The sequence below is a fragment of the Dendrobium catenatum genome, unplaced genomic scaffold, assembly GCF_001605985.2.
Source record: "Dendrobium catenatum unplaced genomic scaffold, ASM160598v2 fragScaff_scaffold_54, whole genome shotgun sequence".
Taxonomy (NCBI): domain Eukaryota; kingdom Viridiplantae; phylum Streptophyta; class Magnoliopsida; order Asparagales; family Orchidaceae; genus Dendrobium; species Dendrobium catenatum.
In genome coordinates this window covers 1681647-1698965 of record NW_021318516.1, presented here as the reverse complement: position 1 = coordinate 1698965, position 17319 = coordinate 1681647, and the positions used below count along the sequence as shown (strand labels likewise).

Sequence of the window (17319 nt, the reverse complement as noted above, 5' to 3'; positions counted from 1 at the left end):
ACCCATTAGTGTTCGACCTTATCGCTACCCCCAAATTCAGAAAGATGAAATTGAGAAGCTGATTAGGGAGATGTTGGAGGCAGGGATTGTCAGACCCAGTGTGAGTTCTTTCTCCAGTCCTTTCTTACTCGTCAAAAAGAAGCATGGGAGCTGGAGGTTTTGTGTGGATTACAGGCGCTAAACAAGGAGACAGTACCAGATAAATTCCCCATTCCGGTGATCGATGAGTTACTAGATGAGTTGAACAGAGCTGTAGTATTTTCAAAGATGGACCTGAAGTCTGGCTACCACCAAATCAGAATGAAGGAGGAGGACATTCAGAAGACGGCATTCAGAAAGCATGAGGGGCACTACGCGTTTTTGGTGATGCCATTTGGGCTCACTAACGCTCCAGCTACTTTTCAGTCCTTGATGAATAGAGTGTTCCATCAGCATCTTAGGAAGTTTGTGCTAGTCTTCTTTGATGACATTTTGGTGTACAGCCGAACGGAGGAGGAACACTTGAAGGAGGTTCTTAAGATCCTACAACCCCATCAACTGAAGGCTAACCTAAAGTAGTGCAGTTTCGCCCAGTCCAGGGTGGAATATTTGGGGCATGTGGTCTCTGAGGAGGGAGTGGCGGCCGACCAATCAAAGATTGAGGCAATGCATAAATGACCAATGCCTTGGAACATAAGAGAATTGAGGGGATTCCTAGGATTGACCGACTACTACAGAAGGTTTGTGAAAGGATACAACACCATCGCCTGGCCCTTGACTGAGCAACTAAAGGACAACTTTATGTGGGGAGAGGCGGTAACCCAGGCTTTTGAGAGGTTGAAGTAAGCTATGACGACAGTCCCAGTGTTAGCTCTTCCCAATTTCAGTCAGATCTTTATAGTGGGGACCGACGCGTCAGGATATGGCTTAGGAGCAGTGTTGATGCAAAATCATAGGCTTATAGCCTATTTCAGTAAGGTGCTATCGACTAGGGCTAGATTAAAGTCAATGTATGAGAGAGCTGATGGCCATAGTCTTGGCCAATCAGAAATGGCACCCTTATCTGTTGGGTTGGCATTTCATTATTCGTACAGATCAGAGGAGTTTGAAATACCTGTTGGAGCAAATGATGGTGACCGAGGAGCATCAGAGGTGGTTGTCAAAGCTGTTAGGCTATGATTTTGAGATTTAGTATCAGCCTGGGGTGGAGAATAAGGCAACTGATGCCTTATCTAGGTGTGTCGGGGAACTTTAGGAGGTGGCAGTTTTAGTACCACTGATGGTTGACTAGGGGGGCATCAAGGAAGAGAGCATACAGAACAAAGAGTTGAAGAAGATCAGGGAAAGTTTGAAGAAGGACAATAGCAGTCATTCAGGGTACTATCTGGAGGGAGAGAGGCTATTATACCATGGAAGGTTTGTGATGCCACGAACATCAGTACACATTCCTCACCTATTGTAGGAATTCCACGGCAGTGCAGTTGGGGGTCATTCAAGAGTACACAAGACATAGACGATGTTGACATCAGAGCTCTACTGGAAGGGGATGTATAAGGATGTTGAGGAGATGGTGGCAAGGTGTGAGGTGTGCCAGAGAAATAAGTACTTGAAAATGGCGCCAAGAGAATTACTCCAACCGTTAACACTTCCAAACAGAGTATGGGAGGAAGTGTCTATGGACTTCATTGACGGCCTACCCCGCTCAGAAGGATTCACAGTCATCTTAGTCGTGGTGGATCGACTCAGTAAGTATGCACATTTTATCCTCCTACGACACCCTTACACCGTAGTCAGTGGCGACATCATTTATCAGGGAAGTGGTTATATTACATGGGGTTCCAGAATCGATTGTGTCGGATAGAGACAAAGTGTTCCTCAGTCAGTTTTGGAGAGAACTTTTCAGAATGCAAGGCACAATTCTCAAGAGAAGCACTGCGTACCATCCACATATGGACAGACGGAAGTGGTTAACTGGAGTTTGGAAACATATTTGAGGTGTTTTGCTTCTGAAACACCACAGAAGTGGGCTAAATGATTGTCATGGGCAGAGTACTGGTATAACACTTCGTACCATTCGGTGTCCCAAATGACTCCTTTCAAGGTGCTTTATGGAAGAGACCCCCATACTTAGTACATTATGGAAAGGGAAACACACCCATCTCTTCAATCGAATAGTACTTAGAGGAGAGGGACCGGGTGTTGCAAGAGTTAAAGAAACATCTGGAGAGGGCACAACAAATAATGAAGAAGCGAGTGGATACACACAGAAGAGACATACAATATGAAGTGGGGGAGAAAGTGTTCTTGAAGGTAAGGCCCTATAGGCAGAAATCAGTGGCTAGCAGGAGGAACGAGAAATTGGCCCCGAGGTACTTTGGTCCCAATGAGATCTTGGGGAAGATTGGAGCAGTGACATATCGTCTGAAGTTACCCCCCTCTGCTACTATACATCCGGTGTTTCATGTGTCACAGCTGAGGAGAGCTCTAGGGGAGCATGCAGTTAGCGCCGAGTTACCAACATCAATGATGGAGGATTGAGAAGTGATATTAGAACTCTTGGAGCTTATGGGGGTAAGATCAGATCAAGAAGGCAATAAGGAGGTGTTGATCTAATGGAAGGACCTCCCTGATTTCGACGCGACTTGGGAGCCATTTGAAAGAGTGAAAGAGCAATTTCCCTTCTTTCACCTTGAGAACAAGGTGAGTTTTTTGGAGGGGAGTAATGTTACGCCGGCCCAGGAGGGGCCGGCTGGACCGGTCCGGGTCTACACCTGGCGGAAGAAGCACAAGAGAGAGAGAGAGAGAGAGAGAGAGAGGGGGGGGGAAGTCCAAGGGGGGCCCACGTGGGCTTAATGCAAGGGTGGGAGAGAAAATTTTGAATGGAAGGGTTGTTTAGGTATTTTGTATTTTTCCATTATTGTTAATTAGGGGATTAGGAGGGAAAGAGCGATTATCTGGAATTGGAATGAGATTTGAGATCTAGGGTTTGGGTTTTTGGGCTCTAAGCTTTTGCTAGAGATTTTGGAGAGATTTCCTTCCTCTCGAATTGAAGGAAAATTGTATCTTGCTTTGTGTTTGTGTTGTTATTTGAATCAAAGCTTTCTTTGGTGTTCTCTTCTTCATCCTTATTGTTTTCGGGCCGATTTTTTTGAGATCAGCCCTTTTTGTTCACTGTTTTTGCTGATTCTTGGTAGGATTGCTTGCGAACTCAAGTATTACCCGTGAGGTTACTTGTGAACTCAGATATTTCCTATCAGAATTTTATCTCATTTAATTTGTATAGTTTTCTGCCCTTTTGGCAGAAAGTTTAATAAATCCTTAAATGAAGTTTTTCTTCCAGCCAGGGAGGGAGGGAATAATTTTCTCTACCTTCTTTATTCTCCTCAATTGAATTTTTTTTTCCTCTTTGTCTTCAAAACACCCCATTTCCAAGATTGAACATCATGGAGAATAGAGGTTGAGCTACAGCTTGAGCTCAATCCCATGTAAGATCTTTTGAGCTCTATCCAGCAGGTGCTTAGACTCAACTATTTTCTCATGGCATTGTTGTCCCTCCGAATACTTTTTTTTTCCTCTCTTGGGCGTTTGAAACCCTTACAATATTATAGCCTTAGAAGTTTTTATTGTTTGTGTGCTTTTTGAGCATTAGCTTCATTAACTTTTATAGCGTTGACACTTGCCTACAGTCTTGTATTTCTAGTCTATCATTTTAGCTTATACTGCAGTAATTGAAGCTTACGAACTGGAAGTTATCTTCCTTAAATCTTCATTAGAATTTGGATCTCAGAAAGGTTTTTTGTAGTTAATATTTTTATTAGTCTGGAACAGTTAGCACTTCAGGAGCTTGCTAGCTTGTAGTATAAAATGTTTAAGTTATTGACCTTTACTTTGTCAGATATGCCAGCATAAGGACCTCCGAGTAAATAAGACATAATTGCTATTGTATTTCTTATAGGTGAAGATATTCCACCACTGCAGCTAAAGGATGGTGTCTTCCGTTGTATTGTGCAGCTATTTGATTGCCTTCTAGCAGAGGTTCATGAGAGATGCAAAAAGGGCTTAAGCTTAGCAAAACGCTTGAATAGCAGTCTTGCATTCTTCTGTTTTGATTTGTTGTCAGTCATTGAGCCACGCCTAGTTTTTGAACTGGTATGAATGCGTTCTATATTTTTTTTGTCTCATGCTTTGTTTTGGGTTGTCTTAGTGAAAAATAAATTTCTGTAGCTGTTATTTTGTGTTTATGATTTTGCTATATTATAGTCATGATATGTCACTCTATTTTAACCTTTCTCTAATCAGTCATGAGGTGTAATAGAGATGCGCAATCTAGGCAATCACATTTCCCACCCATACATCTCCTGATTTTTTTCTTCAACTCATAATCGAGTGAATAAAAAATTTATCCGACTAGATTGTCATAAAATACTTCTTGTCCTTTAATAGATTCAATGTTTATTGATATTGAAGCATGCAATATTTAAATCATCAAAATAAAGTAGAGACCTTATACTTTCATGAAATATGAATACATATCAGAAGTTTTTAATTTATGTTGTGTACATCGTTTTCTATTTATCCAAAAACTATACACCTACCTAAAATACTAGGGTATGGGATAAGTTGGGCCAACAACTATCATCCCTCTTGCTCCTTTCTCTTTCTTAAAAAATAGTCATCTTAATATTTGATGAATTAAATGCTCAACAATTTAGTGGAATCTGTTAAGGTAAAAGTTGTCCAAAATGAGTTTCACATTCAAACTCAGGAAGTGATTCTTATTTAATAAAGCATAAATAACAAGACTTGGGGCATGCATTATGATTAATAAGCGGGACATGATTTACAATGCAATAGTGGGAAATTAACTTCATCATATGCTCATGCTATAATAATATTGTATGGCATAAATAAAAAGTATCATATATTTCAATGTTATTTACATTATGATGATGATAATGATCATTTGTATGAAAAATTATTATCAATGCTTTTCTATGCTGACATATACATGTGCAAACACATCAGACATAATCATATATATGCAAAATTGACTCGATCATTTATCAGATCATCTTTATTTTTTTAGATATCTATAGTCGGCTCTCAACTGGGAAGGTTTTCAAAAAAGAATTATCAGCACAAAAATGGTGGCTATTTTTTTATTTATTTGTCAACCTAAATTTGATTCATATGCCTTCTTGGAATTTTTATGACTCATAAAATTCCATTTTCTGAGCTGTTAGATGCGTTTAGTTGTTCTCAAGGAATGGAGCATTTCTGTAAAAAAATTATATTATCATTTTAGTTCTTCATGGACACTAATTTGGATCACTTAAGCTCCTCAAAATTGTACAATTCAAACAGACCATTGAAATTTTAACTCGTCAACTTTATTGGACTCATGGTGTCGAGAGCTTTGAAATGATATAATTCATTTATTGAACAAAAATTATGCCATCGATGACTATCGTCCCTCCACCACTAGACCACCATTAGTTAGCTGCTCTGGGACAAGATTGTTTAATCATCGTATGATAAGTTTGTCATGATCTAGCCCAACTATTCAAATTAACGAGGTGGAATAGATGGTCGGACGGTTAGTACCGTTCTTTCAATAATATAAAATACATAACAAACTATTTTTGTGTGATTGAATTCCTTCTGAATGCTCTAGCTTTGATATGATCTTCTTTAATGCAATACCTAAGGTGACATACAAAATTTTATAAATTTGCACTAAAATTTTATGACATGAATCCTTTAATAAATTGTGTTAATGCTTAGGCGTTCCTTCGAATTAACACATTGTATAATCTGAATATAGTGAGAAGTGTGCAATGGTTGTTGTGCCGGCGCCCGAGTACAATGTTAAATAATTAAAGTTTCCCATATCGTGGACGGATGTGGGTAAAGAAGCTAGTCCATGAAAATAGAATTAGGATATGAATTTTGAATATAGGTTTTCTTGCAAGTAAATTAATGAAATTAATATATACTATGATTCATATGAAGATAAATATTTTATGCATTAGAGAAACCAAGATAGGTTGGAGAGAAAGTTAATGAGATTGATAGTTTAGGGTTTAAACTATAATATTCAGGTAAGAGCTATACTAGAAATGGGGTAGGTGTGATTATTGATAAGAATTTGAAGGATAATATGATACAAATTAATAGAATTGGAGATAGAATTATAGTTTTAAAGATTTTTGTTGATGCTAAGATTATTAATATTGTAAGTGTTTATGCTCCTCAAGTAGTTTTGAATTTATGTTCAAAATTAAAATTTGGATTTAATTAGAAGAATTAATATAGAGTAGATTTAAATGGATATGTTGGTAGAGAGGTAGAAGATTTTAAAAGCATTTAAGATTGTTATAGGTTTGGAGTTACTAATGAAGATGCTAAGGTTATATTAGATTTTTTTCTCTAGCTTATAATTTTATAATTGCTAACACTTTATTTAAGAAAAGAGACAAGCATCTCCTCATTTAATAGAATGGATATTGTAAAACTCAGGTCGATTATTTTCTTATAAGAAAAATAGATCGTTTAGATTGCAAAGATTGTAAAATTATTCCTAGTGAAAGTTTATATACCCAGCTTCGCTTATTAATTTTGGACTTAAAAATGAAGGGGCGAAAAATGAAACATAAAATAAAATGTTGTTATAAATGGGGGCATTTAAATAATACTAACAAAAATATTTTTTAGAGCAAGATTCAAGAGCTGAAGATTTTGATTGTACATGAGGGAATTAATGTTATGTGGAAAAAGTAGCTAGTGATATTAAGAATGTTGTAAAAGATGTACTTAGAGTATCAAAAGAAAAAACTTCAAATAGTAAAGATAGTTGGTGGTGGAATTAAAATATGCAAGAAAAAATAAAAATAAAAATCTTTGTTATAAAAATTGATTTAAGAAAGCCTGTTTAAAGTCTAAAAAAGTAATATGTGATGTAAATAATTTATCTTTTAATGATTTAGAATAGATTAGATATTAAGAGGGGTTAATGATGTATGTATAACTTAGCTAAACAAAGAGATGGGAGAAGTAATGATTTAATTCATGTGAGAATGTTGCAAATGATAGACTTGAAGTATCAAGTAAAAGCTCCTAATAGTACAAATAATTGGTGTTGGAATCAAAATATGCATAAAAAGATAAATAATAAGAATCTTTCGTATAAAAATTTGTTTAAGAACGGCCGTAAGAAGTTTAAGAAATTAATATATGATGCATATAATTTATCTTTTAATGATTTATATAATAGATTAGGTACTAAGGATGGTGAAATATGTATGTATAAGTTAGCCAAACAAAGAGATAGGATAAATAAGGATTTAATTCATGTGAAGTGCTTTAAGGATGAAGATCAAGAAGTGCTTTTATTAGAAGAGGATATTCAATAAAGATGGATGAGATATTTTGATAAGCTTTTCTGTGAAGATTGTGAGAATATGATTGGCTTTAGTGACCTTAGCATTTTAAATGAAAATAGAGATTTTTGTTTTTATCGGTGTATTAGTAAAACCAAAGTTAGAGGGATGTGTGAAAAAGCTGTTGGACATGATGATATTCCAATAGAGGTTTGGAAATGCTTAGGAGATGTAGGAATTTCTTGGCTTACTGAACTTTTTAATATTATTTTGAAGACTAAAGGATGCTAGATGATTGGAGAATGAATATTTTGATTCTTATTTTTAAGCATAAAGGTGATGCACAAGATTGTGCAATTTATAGAGTAATTAAGTTAATGTGTCATTCTTTAAAAATATGGGAGAGAGTTATGGAGCATAGGTTATGAGTTGATACTAATGTTTCTCAAAATCAATTTGGATTCATGCTGGGTAGCGCTACTATGGAAGATATACATTTATTGAGAGGTTTGATGGAGAAGTATCCAGAGAATAAGAGGATCTACATATGATATTTATTGATTTAGAGAAAACATATGATAAAGTTCCAAGAAGTTCTATAGAGAGTTCTAGAAAAGAAAGGGTTAATAATGCTTATATTCAAGTCATTAAGAATATGTATGCAGGAGCTGTTACTTATGTCCAGACGCAAGGTGGTTTGATCAATTATTTTCCTATTTCTATTGGATGGCATCAAGGATCAGCCATAAACTCATATCTTTTTGCTTTAGTCATGGATGTTCTCACTAGACATTTGCAAGAGGTTGTACCATAGTGTATGCTTTTTGCCGATGATATTCTTCTTGTTGATAAGAATAGAGAGAGTTGAAGGTAAACACGAATTATGGAGGCTAACCTTAAAGTCTAAAGGTTTTCGTTGGAGTAGATCAAAAATTGAATATATGGAGTGTACTTTTAGTAGTAATAGATCTAGTGGGATGATTGTGACTTTGGGCGATCAAGTCATTAATAAGATTACACTTTTTAGATATCTTGGGTTTATTGTTCAAAGCGATGGTGAAATAGATGAGAATATTATTTTTAGAATTCAAGTTGGATTGTTGAAGTGGATGAATGCATCGAGCTTGTTGTTTGATAAAAAATTTTTCCTCAAACTTAACGGAAAATTCTATCAAATGGTGGTGAGACCTGCAATATTTTATGGTGTAGAATGTTGGTCATTAAAAAAAGATGCGTAATATTAAGTTAAGTGTTGCAGAGATGAGGATGCTCTGGTGAATGAGTAGCTTTACTCTTAGAGATAGGATTCAAAACGAGCATATACATGAAAAAGGTTGGATTAGCTCCAGTGGAAGATAAGATTAGAGGGAGTCACCTTAGATGGTTTGGTCACATAAAATGACGACCTTAGGATGACCTGGTTAGGAGAGTAGATATATTATATTTGACTATGTTAAGAAAGGTAGTGATAGACCTTAAAAGGCTTGGATAGAAAATATTAGAAATGACTTTCTTTATTAGATTTAAATGAGAATATGACTCTTAACTGGACAATGGAAAAAAAAAAAGATTCATGTAGCCGACCCCACGTAGTGGGATAAAGGCTTGATGTTGTTGTTCTTATTGTTTACGCTGTTTCTCATCCTGTTAAGGAAATGCCTCCATTCATAACTTCATCCTTTTAAATCTTGACAATTGTTAAAAGTAACAAAAGTAGATGGGTTGTTGCTTTTTCTCTGTTGAAGGAAAGAGCACTTGAAGTAAAGCAAGCAAGAGTTGGGCTTGTGGCTCAAGAAGAATCACTAGAGGAGAAGAGGCAGCAGATTTCAAGCTCTTAGTTGTAGAGGATGACTTCTGGAAGTTGCAAGGGGGAGAGCAAGTGTGTGCATACTTTATGTCCTAGCTATCATCTCCTTAAATTGCTCATAGAGGTGTGATATTAAAGCGGATGGAATCAAGCAATAGGGACGTATCGCATGAGGACCTAGGGTGCGGCAAGTTTGGGTGTTGTTGGGTTAGCTCGGGTCGGTTTGGTTAGCTTCATTTTGTGTGTATTGATCTTAATCTCTTGGATTTATTGTTTCCTTTATAAGCCTATGAATTGGGAGCCATTTGTATTATTGGATTACTTTCGAAAAATGAATTTTTTAGCACAAAATTGTGGCCTATTAGTCTTTTTTGTCGTACTGAATTTGATTCATATGCCTTCTTGGAATTTTTATGGCTCCTACAAATTCATTTTATGAGCTGTTAGATGCATTTAGTTGTTCTCAAGGAATGGAGCATGTCTATACAAAATTTTATATTGTCATTGTTTTTTTTCATGGTCATAATTTAGATCAATTGAGGTCCTCAAAATTGTTCAATTTAAATTGACCATTGAAATTGTAACCCATCGACTTCATTGGACTCACAGTATTGAGAGCTTTTAAATGAGAAAATTTGTTTGCTGAATAGAGATTTTGCCATCGATGTCTGTCATCGCACTACTACCATATCACCTTTACTTGGTCGCATGGCTTAGCTATGGCCGGGTGAGTCAATTGGGTCAGCTCTTGGTCAAGATTGTTAATCGCCTCCTGATCAGTTGATGGTTGTATCTGATACGTTCATTATTGATAAGAATAGATGATATTTCATTATACACAGCATAAAAATCTAAAAAAAAAACCTTATTTTTGCTCCTGTAGAACATTTTAAACTTTAAAAGTCATTTAAAGCTCTAGAGTTCTAATTTGTTTTTGAAGACCAAGCGACCTTGATGTTCTCCTTATCTTTGTTGCTTGCTTGCTTCGTTAACTTTTGTTTTTCTCTGCTAATCGGTCATCCTGATTTGCCTTTCCTGACTTTTGACATCCTCTACCAACCGTCTAGTTCTCCCTCTTTCCACGGACATGACTTTGATCGACTTTTACTGCCCACTATTGATCCATTGTCATTTTCTTGTCTCGTTGGATCAGGAATTGTCCGACTGTCCTTTGTTATTGTCGCCAATCATTTTTCTAATTTCTTCTTGTTTCTGGAATTAAATTTTTTGATTGCCTGCAATTGCTTGTCACTAACTCTTGCATCCAATATATTCTCTTCCTAGGATGACCATCTTTGTTTTGCACTTTCATGATCCCATCAGTATTTCCAGATTCCCCGCTTCACCATTGGTATGGAACTTCCTTCACTATAATAGGCCGTCTGTTGTACAAACACGTTTCTCTTTTTGGAGGAAGCATGGAAATTGTAAAGCAAGACCACAAATAGTTGAAACTTTTCAACCGGACAAGGCATTGTGGTTGTTTTGTTTTTTATTGATTGCGAACTGGTGTTCATGCATCCTAAGATGTAGAGAATCTAACTCTCTCTCTATCTGCGTGATTATTTTTCTTGCAAAAAATGTTTATTTCAATTCTTGATTTGGTTTTTATTGTGCTGTTACACTAATCCAAGTTAGGTGGCTTGATTTTTATTATAATAGTTTTGTTTTATGTTAAAAATTTTGACTTTTACAGGTATCTTTATATATGGACAAATTTGCTGGGGTCTGTCAATCTGTGCTACATGATTGCAAACTGACTTTCTTACAGATAATTTGTGATCATGATCTATTTGTTGAAATGCCTGGAAAAGATCCTTCTGATAGGTATAATGCAGTTAATATTAAAATGTCATCTCATATCAGTGAAAAATGCTTCTTTGGCAATCACTGACTCTTTTTGAATTTCTGTAGTCTTATAATAATTGTAGACACAGTGAGCTCTGTATTCTAAGAAGAGTTGTAGATTCATTGAGTTTTTTTTTTAAATGTTTGGGCCAATTAAGTCAAACTTACACAAATATCACATACGCAAGTTTTGAACCAAAAACCTCTTAGATGGTAATCAAAGCTCTCGACTAAAAAATTAAGATGAGTTGTAGATTTGTTGAGTTGTTGCATTATGGTTTCTCAAAACTATTTAGTTTTATGGTTAGCAGTTCTTATATTATTGTTTGGAACAAAAGAAAGATGATTATGCGGACACCATTATTTTTCCCTCCATACAGTTGTATGGCTAGCGGTTCTTTTTTACTTATATTTTTGATAAATATATCTTTTTTTCTGTGTATGAGTAATATATGTTTCATAGTTCTTTGAGATGGAATATTGCAATGTGTATATTGCTGAGGGCTACTTGTTTTTCTTGTCTGTCAGTATCTTCTTTTCTCTTGAAATTTGGTATTTATTTTCTGTCTCTTTCTCTCCCTCCTTCCCACCCTCTCTCTCTCTCTCTCTCTCTCTCTCTCTCTCCCCCCTCCCTCTCTCGCATTTCTGTGTGCTCCTAAATTATTCTTTGCAACCGGTGAGTCTTCTTGGGATCTCTCTTTTTTAGATAGCTTTAATCATGTTCTCGATTATCGAGTTTCCCTGTGCATCATGGTTTTCAAGTTCCATTTTATACCATCATGTGACTTGACTAGCAATTTCAACTCTAATTTTTCTTTGTTCTCTACATCATGAACATTCTTCCGTTATCTGCGAGTGTTTTGCAAATAACTTATGTGATGGTTTCAAATCCCTGAATGGAAAGCTCATGGACTTGACAGTTTTAGAAAGAACAACCTAACAATGTTTTTGCTGGTTGTAGCTTTGTAAAATTTGTCTATGGAGTTTCTATTTCAAAATATATCATTACACTTTGTTGAGCAAAACGTGAAGCAACAAATTGCTGAGGAAGACGCTACTCTTTCCATATAATCGATCTTGAATGTTGTGTTGGATGATTACCATGTCCTCTACAGAAGTTGATTTCCAAATCCAGTCAATGCATCCCTACATTTCTTGGAAATCAGCTTGTGTTTGTAATTTGCCCCAATTTAGGTGTTGTGCCTCAATAATTCTGCAAAATTTTAATTGAGAGGATTCTCATATTTATTTTTTTATCTGCAGAAATTACCTTGCATCACTCCTAATTCAAGAAGCTTTCCTCACTTTGGATCATGAAGACTTATCGCAAAGAGCAAAAGTGGGTTCTATAGTGAATCAGTTGCAATTTTCTTTTGAAATCCTCCAGTTTTATTGCTTTAAACATTTCAATTTGTGCTTGCTTATCTAGTGATCCGTTTATGCTATTAATTTGAGTTTTTTCCGTCTTTTCCCATGCAAGATCTATAGCTAACCTTTTGATGTGTTTAGGCAGCTCGGATTTTGGTATTCCTCATGTGCAAGCACGAATTTGATTTGCGTTACCAAAAGTGTGAGGATAGATTGTACATTGCTCAGCTTTACTTCCCTCTCATTGGACAGGTTTGAGAATCCAACAATCTCTTGTATTTTTTGCATTTAGGATTTGCTTACTCGTAATATGTGGTCAATTATTGGAGCATTTCATGAGTTTTGGCTATGCATTTAAGATGAGTTTTATATATTCTTACTTTAATAAGGGCATAAGTGTTGATAGAGGTAGTAGATGCAAAGGAGTTATCTAATTTTTTTGAAGGTTTGGGATAGCAAGATTGATCTTATAAGGGATACTTACATCATTAATTGTTTAGCTAATTCACAATGAACATTGAGTTAGTTCGTAGGAGATAAATCGCAGTTTTTTTTTTTTTTTTTTTTGAGATTAAAAAACTAGAGAGGAGACCCTTTTCATTTTAAATTGGATGATTTCATGTTTAATATGTATTACACTCTAATAAAGTCATTTGACCCTTTTCATTTTAAATTGGATGATTTCATGTTTAATATGTATTACACTCTAATAAAGTCATTTGATTCGTCCTTTAATGAAAAATAGTATTACAAATATTAAGAAGTATACATATAAGGTGCCATATAGGTTATGCATTGAATCATGAAGAAAACTGTGATTGCTATAAAATAAAAGTTTAATCACCCACCTTATTTTTTTTTTTAATTTCAATTCACCCACTTCAATGTTTCTTTGATTCTTGGTCGGTTCTTCCTTAATTCACAATCTAAACGTCAGATATATGATTAAGTCAATTTACATAACTAATTTAGAAATATATTTACATCATATTTTCTAATCAAATTAACAATAACAAATTTAAATCTAAAATTTTAGGAACAATCTTGCTTTTCTTCAATGTACTTGCCTAACTACTTTGCTCAGTTCTTTCATTGTCCAAATAAGCACCAGAGATGTTAAACCGCGTCAAAGATATTGCAGAACTATTGAACGTCATCAAAGGCAACATCAAAAGCTTTGAACATTGTTAAAGATAGTGTCAATGGTGAACTAATTATTTAATTGCATTTTTTTATTACATTTTATATTCTTTTCTGTTATAAAGGAGGAAATGATATTTAAAAGAATTTCCATTATTACCTTCAATGATTCATTCTTCTCATCAAGCATGATTGAATAGTTCGATCCATCATCTTCTTGTTTTTGCTATCAAACATAATGACACATATTAGTTCAATCAAATTGAAATCATAAATATCTTCTTTTCTACACCAAATAGGAACCCTCTATTCCCATCTCCATCGATCTAGATTGCATATTGCACCACGTTTCGTCTTCTTCCCTAGTCTCGACTCCAACAAATAATAGCCATGAACTCATCAATGCCTCAGATTCCAACTAATAAGTCCCATGAACTTGTCTCTTTCTTTTCTAGGTTCCAACTTCATCGAATGGTCTGACTTCCTCTGCTTCCTCTCTGACATTTGGTTCCAGCAACTGGATCAAAGTTGCACAAGGTTGTCGTCTTCCTACCTTGTTGAACAAGCTGCTTCTCTCAATTTTTAAATCCAATAATCAGGTCGTAGTTGCTAAACAACCGAATAAGTCCTTTTTCCTCCTTTGATTGCTCACATGCAACTCTTCTTCCAAATTCGCACGAACTGCTCTCTCTTGTTCACTTGTAAACTGTCGATCGGCCCCACTCGCAATTGCCCAATACCCACATATGCAAAACTAAAATTGCACGTCGTCTCGCCTCCACGTTCGCGACATAACCACCACCTCAATTCATGTAAAAGAACGAAGAAATGAAATAGGGAAGATATCCTCACTTGCTCTCTCTCGATCTGGAGATCTCGTTAGAAGCCGGTCATCTGACTTGCCAACGAACCTCATCTTTGTTCGCTCAAGTACATGCTAACAGATCTGTAAATGGATTGCCCCTGTTCGGTTTGTCTGTTCCGCTCACGAACGACCCCGCAGCTTAAGCCTTCGATGATACCAAACCCGTCGACAACCACTCCCGCCTCCATGCCCTACGCCTTACTAGCGACCAGGCGCGCACGCCCTCTCCCACTCTCGACCTTAGATCTGAGCACGATTTCGACCCCATGTGGAAGCCAGCTTGCTCCACACATGAAGAGTGCCTCCGCCTCCCTCTATATCTGAATGACAACAGGCAGCCCAATCCGCCTCCCTCTAGGTTTGAATGACATTGAGCTCTACCCATTCAATTAGCTAAACTAACTCCCACGCCAATTAATCTCTGTTGTTTGAAATAGTCGTTGAAAATGACATTTTTCAATACCATAATAACTGTGAAACTTGGAGAGGGATTCAGGGTACAATTCCCCTAAACTATCATTAACACTGACCACGCCGGCGCCACCCTGCAACTTAGAAATATTTTTGAAATTATGAAGTCCCTCCCAACCAATGATAATATGTCAATGTTGACTAGAATATAGTTCCGAGGGTGCCAAGGAGGCACTCATCTGCCAACAGAATTGATACTATTGTGAATACAAAGGCTATCAAAAGAGTCTCTGTGTTTTCAAGACTCTAAGTGGCACCATCTGTGAATCTGATCACTAAATGAAAGACATGCGAACCTAAGTTGAAGTCGGTTATAATTGGTTCGACTAAGCAACGTATGAATGAAGGCATGACTCTCAAGGAGTCTACCTTTACTCTTGGCAATAATGTTGCTGAAGCTTCCACCTATGGCACTAGATCTCCCGAAAGGCCAGAAGAAATGCCAATGCTCGCTCTTGAGCTAATGATTAGGAGATATCTTACGCAATCCAGGAGCAGTCGCCTCAACTAGAGGCCAATATGCCCACCGGTAAAGGCTTTGAGCCATTACAATGTGTAAAAAGAAACAATAACAAATGAGAGGTGAAGAAATCCTTCTGGTAAACTATCACGACCCAGCCCGGAGACTCGAATTAACGAGGCAGGAACAAACGCTCGGACATTTAATTAAATTTTCATTTAATCTAAAACTATCTCAATAAGCTAAAAGAGCTACGAAAAATCTCAAAATTTAAAACAGAGTTATATATTATAAATACATTTCTTATGGTGTGTTGCGCCTACGATAAACCATATCTTCTCTTCTACTCATTTTAACTATGAATAATACATGTTCTTTTATAAATTTAAGATTGAGTCATAAAAGAAGTCGATGAGTAAATCATACATCTAATTTATAGTAACCCAAGGCATTGTGAACAATATGCATGATCATTTCAAAAAATAAAATAATTTCATTTAAATTCATTTCAAACATGACCATCAATGTTATACATGCCATACATGTATCTATATCTTTATCAATGTATTTATCATTTCTCGTAAATAATATAACTGTCATAGGAGCCATCATTTAAAATAGTATCAATGAAGGTACTCATTTTCCATTTCCTTTTGCTTTTTCATAACATTTTTCATTTACGTGCACGGGTACATTACGTCCCCAACCAGTACCATAAAGAGTTGTGCTCCATCAGTCAACATGCACATGCAAGCATTCTACATAAATTATATCACTTACCTTCTCCATATCATTTCATATTGACGTATATAATAAACATCATGAGATATGATAAATGATATCACTTGATAGAAATTCAAGTCTTCTAGTTCAACATGATCAATTGCCTTTAATGATGAAATATCATCGAATAGTAACAATAAGAATTTAAATAATAACAATACTTGATGCATCATGTGCAGGAGAAACAATTATCATTACTGTAAATTAAAACATGAGTACTCACCTTGAACTTAGGTAGTGAGATACTTTTCTCTCTCCTTGCTCCCACATTGATAGATTTAGCACCTATATGAAAAACATATTCGTTAAAATTTAAGTTATAAATTGCTCATATATTTTTAATTATATGCTCTATAATTCATTATTACATATACCTAGATAACCATTGTATTTAATTTATTAAATTACTGATAAAATTTATTCTCCCTGCATTATCATTTATATATTATATATGATCAATAGACCATGAGTTAATTATCATTAATTTATAAACTTTTCATTTTTAATAACTTGTCATTTTTAATAACTTGTCACAAACTTCTATGCGATGCAAAGGCATTAGCTTTTAGTGATTTATATAATAGATTAGATATTAAAGAGGGAGAAATATATATGTAGAAGTTAGCCAAACAAAGAGGTAGGAGTAGTAAGGATTTAGTTCAAGTGAAGTGTATTAAAGATGAAGATCAAAAAATACTTTTATTAGAAGATGATATTCAACAAAGATGGATGTGATATTTTGCTAAACTTTTTAATGAAGATTGTGAAAATAAGATTGACTATAGTGACCTTAGCACCCTAAATGAAAATAATGATTTATGTTTTTATCGGCGTATTAGTAAAACTGAAGTTAGAGAGGCTTTAAAGAAAATGAAGGGGTGGAAAAGCTGTTGGACCTGATGATATTCCAATAGATGTGTGGAAATGCTTAGGAGATGAAGGAATTTCATGGCTTACTAAACTTTTTAATACTATTTTGAAGACTAAGAAGATGTCAGATGAGTGGAGAATGAGTGTGTTAATTCATATTTTTAAGAATAAAGGAATGCACAAGATTGTGCGAATTATAGAGGTATTAAGTTAATGTGTCATACTTTAAAACTATGGGAGCGAGTTATGGAGCATAGGTTGCGGCGTGATACTAATGTTTCTCAAAATCAATTTGGATTCATGCCGGGTAGGTCGACTATGAAAGCCATACATTTATTAAGAGGCTTGA

The 17319-nt window shown here is 35.5% G+C and overlaps 1 protein-coding gene across 2 annotated transcripts in view; it reads left to right on the top strand.

Annotated features, from left to right (window-relative positions):
- Positions 1–17319, top strand: part of LOC110108680 (guanine nucleotide exchange factor SPIKE 1) — an 80561-nt gene that overhangs the window by 35040 nt on the left and 28202 nt on the right. For both annotated transcript variants that reach the window (XM_020839434.2, XM_028694776.1), the window contains 4 exons: positions 3935–4128; positions 10862–10992; positions 12277–12352; positions 12523–12633. In XM_020839434.2, coding sequence (XP_020695093.1) covers positions 3935–4128; positions 10862–10992; positions 12277–12352; positions 12523–12633 — 512 coding nt within the window. The remainder of the gene's footprint in view (positions 1–3934; positions 4129–10861; positions 10993–12276; positions 12353–12522; positions 12634–17319) is intronic.